Below are 12,504 nucleotides of genomic sequence, written 5' to 3' on the forward strand. Positions count from 1 at the left end.
AACTTTTCGCGATACGACATTTGGTGGTTTGTACCTTTTCACCGAATGACTTTTGGCGGAATGTACCATTTCGCGGAATGCACCATTTCGCGGAATATTACTAATAATAGCCTTTGTTCATTCAACATTCCTACAACTATTACCTTCGAGGTTTCTAAACCAGGTTACCATTTTTTTGCATTCGTTAAACACGAGATTAACACGTTTCAACTTCTATACCTAAAAAGCCGAAACGAATCTTTTCGATAAATTTCTTAGACCGGACCAGAAGTTGAACCCAGTCTCCTTCAGCATAGTCTTGCTTGGCAGCCACGCATTTTCCCGCACGGCTAAGAAAGGCCTCCTAGAATATTTAGAAGTAGTTTTCAAAATTTCAATTTCTCCTTATTCCGGGCAGATACATCCAAGAAGTCGTTACCTTTGCCTTTGCCTTATACCGGGCAGACGCGTTCTTTCAAAGAAGACATTATCAACTCCTTTCGCCTTATACCGGGCAGATGCATCAATTTAAAGAAGGCGTGACCCCTCCCTTCGCCTTATACCGGGTAGACGCGGTCTTTTAAGGAAGGCATTATCAACTCATTTCGCCTTATACAGGGGAGATGCATCCATTTAAAGAAGGCGTTACCTCTGACTTCGCCTTATACCGGGCAGACACATTCTTTTTAAGAAGGCATTATCAACTCCTTTCGCCTAATACCAAGCAGATGCATCCATTTAAAGAAGGCGTTACCCCTCCCTTCGCCTTATACCAGGCAGATGCATCCATTTAAAGAAGGCGTTACCCCTCCTTTCGCTTTATACCGGGCAGATGCATCCATTTAAAGAAGGCGTTATCAACTCCTTTCGCCTTATAGCGAGCAAATACATCAATTTAAAGAAGGCGTTACCCCTCCCTTCGCCTTATACCGAGCAGACGCGTTCTTTTAGAGAAGGCATTTTCAACTTCTTCTTCTTATTGGCATTACATCCCCACACTGGTACAGAGCCGCTTCGCAGCTTAGTGTTCATTAAGGACTTCCCCAGTTATTAACTGCGAGGTTTCTAAGCCAAGTTACCATTTTTGCATTCGTATATCATGAGGCTAACACGATGATACTTCCATGCCCAGGGAAGTCGAGACAATTTCCAATCCGAAAATTGCCTAGACCGGCACCGGGAATCGAACCCAGCCACCCTCAGCGTGGTCTTGCTTTGTAGCCACGCGGCTTACCGCACGGCTAAGGAGGGCCCCATTATCAACTCCTTTCACCTTATACCGGGCCGATGCATCCATTTAAAGAAGGCGTTACTGATCCCTTCACCTTATACCGGGCAGACGCGTTTTTGCCTTTCTCGTATACTAAGTATACGGTAAAGGCTATATGATCGCTCCAAAAACAAACTTTTTATAGAAGGCCCGGAGACCCATAGTGTTATATACCAATCGACTCAGTTCGACGAATTGAGGTGATGTCTGTGTGTGTGTGTGTGTGTGTGTGTGTGTGTGTGTGTGTGTGTGTGTGTGTGTGTGTGTGTGTGTGTGTGTGTGTGTGTGTGTGTGTGTGTGTGTGCGCAAAACTACTCAAAAAATGTCACTCATTTTTCGGGCTTTTATCCTCAACCGATTTGCTCGCAACAAGTTGCATTCGACGCAGAATCCTGTCCCATTGTTTCCTATTTGAAATTGGCCAGATCGAACTATGGGATCGAAAGTTATGGCCAAAATACAAATTCATACGAAAAAATCGCGTAAAAAATGTCACTCATTTTTCGGGCACTTATCCTCAACCGATTTGCTCACAACAAGTTGCATTCGACGCAGAATCCTGTCCTATTGTTTCCTATTTGAAATTGACCAGATCGAACTATGGGATCAGAAGTTATGGCCAAAATACAAATTCATACGAAAAAATCGCGTAAAAAATGTCACTCATTTTTCGGGCACTTATCCTCAACCGATTTGCTCACAACAAGTTGCATTCGACGCAGAATCCTGTCTCATTGTTTCCTATTTGAAATTGGTCAGATCGGACTATGGGATCAGAAGTTGGCCAAAATACAAATTCATTCGAAAAAATCACGTAAAAAATGTCACTCATTTTTCGGGCACTTATCCTCAACCGATTTGCTCGCAACAAGTTGCATTCGATGCAGAATCCTGTCCCATTGTTTTCTATTTGAAATTGGTCAGATAGGACTATGGGATCAGAAGTTATGGCCAAAATACAAATTCATACGAAAAAATCGCGTAAAAAATGTCACTCATTTTTCGGGCACTTATCCCCAACCGATTTGCTCGCAACAAGTTGCATTCGATGCAGAATCCTGTCCCATTGTTTTCTATTGGAAATTGGTCAGATCGGACTGTGGGATCAGAAGTTACGGCCAAAATACAAATTCATACGAAAAAATCGCGTAAAAAATGTCACTCCTTTTTCGTGAACTTATTCTCGACCGATTTGCTCGCAATAGAATGCATTCGATGCAGAATCCTGTCCCATTGTTTCCTATCTGAAATTGGTCAGATCTTACTATGGGATCAGAAGTTATGGCCAAAATACAAATTCATACGAAAAAATCGCGTAAAAAATGTCACTCATTTTTCGGGAACTTATTCTCAACCGATTTGCTCGCAACAAGTTGCATTCGATGCAGAATCCTGTCCCATTGTTTCCTATTTGAAATTGGCCAGATCGAACTATGGGATCAGAAGTTATGGCCAAAATATAAATTCATACGAAAAAATCGCGTAAAAAATGTCACTCATTTTCCGGGCACTTATCCTCAATCGATTTGCTCACAACAAGTTGCATTCGACGTAGAATCCTGTCCCGTTGTTTCCTATTGAAAATTGGCCATATCGGATCGAAAATTATACCAGTTTTGCCTTTCTCGTATACTAAGTATACGGTAAAGGCTATATGATCGCTCCAAAAACAAACTTTTTATAGAAGGCCCGGAGACCCATAGTGTTATATACCAATCGACTCAGTTCGACGAATTGAGGTGATGTCTGTGTGTGTGTGTGTGTGTGTATGTGTGTGTGTGTGTGTGCGCAAAACTACTCAACAAAATGTCACTCATTTTTCGGACACTTATCCTCAACCGATTTGCTCGCAACAAGTTGCATTCGACGCAGAATCCTGTCCCATTGATTCCTATTTGAATTTGGCCAGATCGAACTATGGGATCGAAAGTTATGGCCAAAATACAAAATCATACGAAAAAATCGCGTAAAAAATGTCACTCATTTTTCGGGCACTTATCCTCAACCGATTTGCTCACAACAAGTTGCATTCGACGCAGAATCCTGTCCCATTGTTTTCTATTTGAAAATGACCAGATCGAACTATGGGATCAGAAGTTATGGCCAAAATACAAATTCATACGAAAAAATCGCGTAAAAAATGTCACTCATTTTTCGGGCACTTATCCTCAACCGATTTGCTCGCAACAAGTTGCATTCGACGCAGAATCCTGTCTCATTGTTTCCTATTTGAAATTGGTCAGATCGGACTATGGGATCAGAAGTAATGGCCAAAATACAAATTCATTCGAAAAAATCACGTAAAAAATGTCACTCATTTTTCGGGCACTTATCCTCAACCGATTTGCTCGCAACAAGTTGCATTCGATGCAGAATCCTGTCCCATTGTTTTCTATTTGAAATTGGTCAGATAGGACTATGGGATCAGAAGTTATGGCCAAAATACAAATTCATACGAAAAAATCGCGTAAAAAATGTCACTCATTTTTCGGGCACTTATCCCCAACCGATTTGCTCGCAACAAGTTGCATTCGATGCAGAATCCTGTCCCATTGTTTCCTATTTGAAATTGGCCAGATCGAACTATGGGATCAGAAGTTATGGCTAAAATACAAATTCATACGAAAAAACGCGTAAAAAATGTCACTCATTTTTCGGGCACTTATCCTCAACCGATTTGCTCGCAACAAGTTGCATTCGACGAAGAATCCTGTCCCATTGTTTTCTATTGGAAATTGGTCAGATCGGACTATGGGATCAGAAGTTACGGCCAAAATACAAATTCATACGAAAAAATCGCGTAAAAAATGTCACTCCTTTTTCGTGAACTTATTCTCGACCGATTTGCTCGCAATAAAATGCATTCGATGCAGAATCCTGTCCCATTGTTTCCTATCTGAAATTGGTCAGATCGGACTATGGGATCAGAAGTTATGGCCAAAATACAAATTCATACGAAAAAATCGCGTAAAAAATGTCACTCATTTTTCGGACACTTATCCTCAACCGATTTGCTCGCAACAAGTTGCATTCGACGCAGAATCCTGTCGCATTGATTCCTATTTGAAATTGGCCAGATCGAACTATGGGATCGAAAGTTATGGCCAAAATACAAAATCATACGAAAAAATCGCGTAAAAAATGTCACTCATTTTTCGGGCACTTATTCTCAACCGATTTACTCGCATTAAATTGCATTCGACGCAGAATGTCTCATATTTTCTTATTGAAAATTGGCCAGATCGGACTATGGGCTTAGATATTATGGTCAAATTACTATTTATTGTGAAAAAGAGTTCAAAAAAGTCTAGCTCATTTTTTTAGCACTTAGACTTCATCTATTCCCCAAGCAACACAAGTTCAACACATCTGGTTGCAGTAACCATATTGTGACTGAATCCGGTCATATATAAGTTACTGTGATTGATGTGCAAGATGTGTGCTTCTCAGGTCGCTCGCAATAGATTGCATTCGACGCAGAATCTTGTCCCATTGTTTCCTATAGAAACTTGGCCGGATCGTACAATTGGGTCAAAAGTTATGGCAAAAATACTAATTTTAAAACTACAAAATAAAATGCCATTTTTTGCTCTTATGCTCATCCGATTTGTTTGCAACAAATTGCGTTTGGCGAGAATTTTTTTATATGAATATGAAAAATAAGACCAATCCACATATTGGTGTTATTTGAGATTTTTCCAAACCTTTTGAACGAACGAGAAAGGCACCATCACCGCTAGGTGGATTAATCTGGGTTTTTGAAAGAAGACAATAGCCTCATACCGGGCAGTAGATATGGTGGGGTTTCAGGTTTTGAAACTCGCAACCCGAATCGAACCCGAACCCGATGGGTTTGCGTCGGGTTCGGGTTTGAAATTTAGTACAATATCGGGTTCGGGTCGATTACGGGTTTAAAAAATAAAATACTGAAAATAATGTTATTCAGTTTTGTTAATTGTGAGACTAGGTAGTTCGTTGTTTGGGCTTACATTTTTTTCAATTTAAAGAGAACAAGAAAATATCTAGTATGAATTTTCCGGGGAACTTTTGTGCGGGCTTAAATAATTAAAATATGTTGGATTCGGGTCGAGTACGGGTTTACGAATGCAAAAATTCTCGGGTTGGGGTCGGGTTCGATTTTGCATTAAATCCAAAAAAATAAGCCCGGATTTCATGTAATTAAGCAGAAATCGTTAAATATTTGAATAATAATTAGTGTAACAGAATTCTGCCAAATGGGATTCCACGGAATGATTTTCGGTGAAAAGGTGCATTCCGCGAAATGACTTTCGGAAAAAAGGTTCATTCTGGGAAATGTGTTTCTGAGAGTTGATAATTTCCGCGAAATGTCGTACCGCGAAAAAAATTCCGCGAAATGTTTTTCGACGAAATAGTATACAACCGGCAAACTATCTTCCCTAAATTACCTCTATTTGCTTTCCAAAGTTGGATACATCATCCAGTATGTTTACGCTTATGCTTCTATTTTGTTTTTCTTACGCTAGAAACGTGACAACAACTTGTCAAGTTCTAAACAAGAAGTCTGAAATTTGTAATCAATTAACACCTTTTATCTGTTGTTGTTTAGTGGTAATTATTGGTGTTAATTATAGCCACCCGACTAGTTAGTCATAACAAAATTTTATCACAATTATATCAATATGTGTTACAAATAACAAAACTTGCAATAATTTTGTTATAAATTCTCTGCCAAAGATGAAAGAAATAAAATTTCATGATCGTCATAACATGATTATAACACAATGTGTTATGTTTATTTGCCCAGAAAAAAAAATTGCCTACATTTTTGGTAGATAGCAATTGGAAAAAAAAGTAAGGTACCACCTACAGTATAACTTGAATCTACATTCAAAGTTGAACCAGCTGGACAAAATAATTGCCTACGTTATGGATAATAATAATCTTTGCAAGAACATAATTTGTTATAGTATAAGCTATTTCACCGCTTTTTATGTAACACAACGAGTTATAATTTTGTTCAATTAATAACATATTTAGTAATATTTTTGTTAAAACCCCGACCAGTAGATAGTAACAGATTTATATCAGACCTTGTTATTCTGTTACAGCAGTTTTTTATAACAGCGGTTGTTATAAAACATGTACCATTAGTAGTTAAAATAACAAAAATTGTAACAAAATCTCTTCTAGTTTTAACAAAAATATTACTAAATATGTTATTAATTGAACAAAATTATAACTCGTTGTGTTACATAAAAAGCGGTGAAATAGCTTATACTATAACAAATTATGTTCTTGCAAAGATTATTATTATCCATAACGTAGGCAATTATTTTGTCCAGCTGGTTCAACTTTGAATGTAGATGCAAGTTATACTGTAGGTGGTACCTTTACTTTTTTTTCCAATTGCTATCTACCAAAATGTAGGCAATTTTTTTTCTGGCAAATAAACATAACACATTGTGTTATAATCATGTTATGACGATCATGAAATTTTATTTCTTTTCATCTTTTTGGCAGAGAATTTATAACAAAATTATTGCAAGTTTTGTTATTTGTAACACATATTGATATAATTGTGATAAAATTTTGTTATGACTAACTAGTCGGGACTAGAAGAGATTTTGTTACAATTTTTGTTATTTTAACTACTAATGGTACATGTTTTATAACAACCGCTGTTATAAAAAACTGCTGTAACAGAATAACAAGGTCTGATATAAATCTGTTACTATCTACTGGTCGGGCATGTTTACGAATTGGGCCTATGTTGACAAAGTTTTTTTTTCTGCGTATTTTTAAACAAATTTCCAACGATACACATAGTTTAATGTGCAAATAATAACGGAAAGGAATATGTCTCTTTAGTGTCTATTTCTTAAATAGCGTAGCATCAAATATACTCCTATGCATAATAAATAATAAAGAGAAAACTAACCAGAATGATGGAAAAGCCGATGAATCAGCCATAATATTTTTAAGATTTTTTATTTCCTTTTGTCCGTGATATTTTTTTATGATTTTACTGGAAAGGATCAACCTTTGGGATATACGAAACAAGTTGTGAATTTAGTTCAATTTTAGATAATTGCTTATCAGAAAATTGTGTCATTCTTCCCTACCATACGATTTTAGGAAATTTTTTTTGAAAACAAAATTAGCTCTCAATGCATTGTGTGTGATTTTCGAATAACTTTGAAAAAAAAATAGTGCAATGATTAAATTCATTCGTATACGGAGAGATATTTATATGCAGCTCAATATTTACCAACATGAGTTCATAAAATCAAAAGTCATAATCATCATTGTATTACTAAAGTAGAGGAAAACCCAGTGAAGCTACGTCATAGTTAGTAACAGTAATTGCTTAGCATAAAGGTTTCATTCACAACTTTGAAAACGAGCCCTCGTGTTTATCTTATCGTATTGCTGCGTACGTTACGCAGAGCGGAATATATTTGTAATGATAGCACGAAGACGCGGTAAAACCTTCGAGATCGATTAACCCTAGGAGAATGATTGACACCTTAATGACCAACTCTATCCACAGGGATCATTAAACTATGACTAAGTACTATCCCTATATACCAATGAATGGAAAGCCGAGTATGTACGTACGAATCAGGGCTTTGCAGACTGGTTCTTCGCACCTTTTTCGAATATCCCAACCCGTGCGACTTCTTAACGTTATTGATGAGTAATCAAAGACCAGCGTGTGTGCTTCACCATCGAAAGTCATTAGCGGTCTAGAAAAAGCTTCTCCGTCACCTCAGTTGGGTTCAGTCCAGTCGTAGTCGAATTAGTGATCGGTTGTGATAATGCTCCGCTCGGGAGTTCGATATTTGGTGTTTGTGGTATTTGTGTTTATCGTTAGGATCGATGGTGCTGCAATCAATTTAGAGCGTCCGTATGACGACGAACCGTACTTCCCGAAAGATTTGGATGGCGTAAACTCTACACGGGATCTTACATCGATTCAGAAATGGAGTAAATCTGCCCTGACATACGCCATAATAAATTACCCTGAAGGAATGCCAGAAGGCACCGTGAGATTAGCTATCCGTGATGCATTTGATTCGTGGAGTCGAGTGACCAATTTGGACTTTTCGGAACAACACCCCTCTGCTCAGGTGGACATACAGCTGGCATTCGGAGGATGAATCACTATCGCAGGGAGAACATACCTTGTCAATATAATCACGAAAATACACTTGCTCACGCGTATTTCCCCGAGCTTGGGGATATCCACTTCAACACGCTTCATTTCTTCAACGGTGATACTTCGCTAGAGGCGTTTCTCAACACGGCAGTGCACGAGATTGGTCATGCTTTGGGACTGCTGCATTCCGCTTCGAGATCGTCGATCATGTACGGTGCCCAGCTTAGTGATAATTTGCTGGTAGAGCCGCAATCAGAGGATATTGAGGTATGATTGTTGTGCTCAGGAATACATTATTCATCAAACTGATTAACACATTTCTTTGTAGGCAATCCAGGCAATGTATGGCATTCGATCGAGTACGCCGCCGTCTACAACGCAGGAACCACCCACCACTACAACCACCAGACCCACCCCACAAACCACCAAACCTCGCACAAAAACAATGCTCTGCTCTCTAACATCATACGATACGATCGTTCTGGATCACCGCGGCAACGTCTGCATTCTAGCAGGCCCGTACTACTATAACCTGAATGAAACGAACCCCCCACCGAGAAAGATCTCCGCCAAGTGGCCAGGGTTGCCCCGAAAAGTACAAGCTGCTATCACATATCGTGACCAGAAAACCTACTTCTACAAAGACGATCAATACTGGAAGTACGACAAGCTTCGGCTGGAAAAGGGGTACCCACGCCCAATAGAAAATAGTTTCCCTGGCATTCCCACCGATGGATTGGATGCGATTCTTACCGTCAAGTCGGGTGGATTTGTGGCGTTCAAGGGTTCTAAGTATTGGTTCTATGACACCACCAAGTCCAAACCGGTCGAGTGGTTCTATCCGAAGGACATAACGAGCGATTTCGCTGGGTTGCCTTCGCAGGTGGACGCTGCGGTGATGACCACCGCGGGCAGGCGTTTTGTGTTCAGCGGAATGAGTTATTATGAGCTGAATGATAGAAACAAGGTAGTGATGCGCGACGGGGATGTACGGAGGGATTGGTTCAACTGTTAAAATTCATAAGTGAGAAATATCGGAAAATCTAGTCATATTGAGGTGAATGCGTGTGTGATGAATAAATATTAAAAATGTGACTGCAGTGTCAACGCCAAAAGAAAAAGCTTTCTTTCAATTCCTAAGTACGTCAGAAAACCGATGAGGTCATTTTTGATAGCAGCATGAAGTATGACACTTGAGGATGGCCTTGTTAGCGCAACTCTCAAACAGCTCCTGACGAGTTTCGAAATTAAAAATCAGTTTATTATTGAACTCTTTAGATTGGTCATCTGTGTTTGTGTGTTTAGAAAGCATTGGTGAGAGTTTTTTGTTTGACCGTACAGAAGATTAAGAGCATACAGCTCAACGCAATTTAGCAAATGAATACTCGTAACACCGAATAATCGTCAATAAATTAACAAGATACTAAAACACTTTCGGCAAAGCAAAGCTAATCCTATTTCAAACAATTCCATCGATTATTCCGTAAAGTAAGATTGTTTCAATCGAAATGGATTTCCCAGAATATTATATTGGTACCATTCCATTATGTTTGCCCTATCATCATCGGTTGGAAGTACGTACAACAACCACTCGTCGTGGAACAACTTCAGCAATCTTTCCAACCTGGATTTGTGTACTGCTGCCATCATTATTGCACCAGAATAGTTTTCCTCTGACCCGGAGATTCATCGAAGTGAAGAACAACTGCGTCCTCTGTTTGAGATTCAAGGGAAGGTGAATCAAGATGCTCAACGTTCTGAGGGTAAAATTTTTGTAATGTAATTTTATTTCAAAAGTCAATTGAAATGAACAGCATTACGGTTGTAATGGATATGCTATTAAATCCTATTTTATAAACTCGAACAAAGACATACTTTTTGATCATAATTAATTAAATGAAAAAAAAAAAAAAATGGATCAATCGATTCCGTGGAGATTTAAGATATTCTTGACACATTTATATATATTTTTTTAGTGATCTGCATTACTGTTCCCGACTGTATGTTGCGGGACCTAAGCTACAGCTTTTTTTTTATCTGACAGGTAACCCGAGCAAAGTTTGAAAACATAATGAGAGCATGTAGAAAACATATTTTGATTTTGACGAATATCAAATTGAAATCATAATTTGTTTTAAAACAATGAATCATAATTATTGATAAGCCATTTTGATCCAATTTTGCTGTAGATTTCTAAATTGTATGATCAAAATGAGAACTTATTTTGTTATCGGAATCAATATCAAAATTAGTTTTCGATTTGCTTTCATTGATGGCACGAATAGTTTTCGATTTGATATCACAGTAAGATTTGCTATACATTTCGATATTTTAACCGTTAAAACGACCAAAAAGATTTCAAATTGAGTCATCATAATCGGCGATTTCACCCCCTATTGAGAACTGAGCTGCAGTACAGTTGAAGCAGACATTAACAACGAAGTGGAGAGTAACGTCGGGTTTGCAACGATGTGAATACTTCGTTTGAATCCCGCCGGGGACTACGACGAGGTGATGAACTTGTCTATTGATGAATATTGCGCTAAGAGGTACCATGTGGAGAGCCGGGTGTTACAGCTGGGGTACGATTTTCAATAAATCCAGTCAATTTGTTTGTTTCGCGGATGATGTTGACATTGTCGGCCAAATATTTGAAAAAAACGGTCGAACTGTACCTTAGACGTGAGGATTGTTTAGTGAGTTGAGTTGTGAGTTGGATTGGTGATGATTGCGTCGAAGGCAAAGTACATGCTAGTGGGCGGAACCCAGAAGGAAGCAGTGTTCTGATAGACGGGGACAACTTCAAAGTAAGTAGTGGTTGAATTCGTCTACTATTGATCCTTTTTGATAATAACGCGGCAGCGAAACTTAAACGACGAGCTCGCCCAACTGTAGGGCGAGCCCAGTATCCATAAGTTTGCTGAAGCTGGAAGGATACGATGGGCAGGGTATGATGTTTCTCAGGGCTGGCATACTCCTCAGAGTAGTCAAAATGTGCGTGTCTTTCGCACTCATCAAAAAGACCGGAGAGAGTGTGTTTCGATTATCGCTCATTTTTTCTCTTCCTCAACGCAGTGAGGCCTCTTTGTGTTTTTACTCTGCAAGGAATGCATTTGTCAAACACGAAGAGTTGAGGATAAATGATAACATTGTTTCTCTAGTTACATGTTTCATAAAGCCTATTTTTATATTCATCCAAGTTTTTGTTTCTTTTTACCTTATTTCATTCTGTTAATTTCTTTCGTTTTTATTTATCTCAAGAATTCCATTTATAACTATTTTGTTTTATTTATTCTTCATACTACTATTTTTTGCCTTTCTCGTATACTAACTATATCTAAAGGCTATATGTTCGCTCCAAAAACAAACTTTTTATGGAAGGCTCAGAGACCCAGAGACACAGTTCGATGAATTGAGGTGAAGTCTGTGTGTGTAGTGTATGTATGTGTGTACGCAAACAGTTGAACCCATTTGTTTGGCATTCATCCTTAACCGATTCGCTTGCAACAATTTGCATTTGACGGGAAATCCTGTCCAATAGTTTGCTATTAAATCAGGCCTTATTTCGGATTTAAAAGTAGATTTGAAATTCAAATGCACAATGCTGAAGCTGTACCATCAAATGTTTGAAGGAAGATTGAAACATTCAAAAATCTATTGATATATAGATGAAACTCGAAGGGCACAATGTAATAAGTAACACCATAAGAGGACTATAACGACCTGGACCTTGTGTTCTACTTTTTCTTTAGCCAATTGGTCTAATGCCGTTGGCTTAATGCTACAAATATGTTAAAACAGACAGTTCTCTGACTAGACCTGTGCCCCGAAGTATTTGTGAACGGCGGCGACGTAAGGCCATTTTTTCACCGGCGGTGGCGTCACGCCGTAAGTAATGTTCGGCGGCGACGACGGCGTGAATCGGCGTGAAGGACTTTGAGCAGTAAAAAAAAAAATTACGCGGCAAGGCATATGATGTTTTTCATTAATTTTAGGGTTTTTATTGTACAATTGCTAGCTACAGTCAAACTGATGGGGTGAACATCCTAATAGCTGTAGCTTGTATCTCCACAGCTAAAGTTTACATTACATCCTCCAGACGATATCCCTGAGC

General features: G+C 38.7%; 1 protein-coding gene across 1 annotated transcript; it reads left to right on the forward strand.

The window, feature by feature from the left end:
• The first annotated feature begins 8,030 nt into the window (after positions 1–8,030).
• LOC134217906 (matrix metalloproteinase-19-like) lies at positions 8,031–10,116 on the forward strand. Its single transcript, XM_062696743.1, is given in 3 exon segments — positions 8,031–8,386; positions 8,389–8,657; positions 8,719–10,116. Coding segments are annotated over 3 exon segments (1,293 nt in total). The 5' UTR covers positions 8,031–8,049; the 3' UTR covers positions 9,406–10,116.
• The last annotated feature ends 2,388 nt before the right edge of the window (positions 10,117–12,504 follow it).

The sequence above is a fragment of the Armigeres subalbatus genome, chromosome 2, assembly GCF_024139115.2.
Source record: "Armigeres subalbatus isolate Guangzhou_Male chromosome 2, GZ_Asu_2, whole genome shotgun sequence".
In the NCBI taxonomy this organism is placed as follows: domain Eukaryota; kingdom Metazoa; phylum Arthropoda; class Insecta; order Diptera; family Culicidae; genus Armigeres; species Armigeres subalbatus.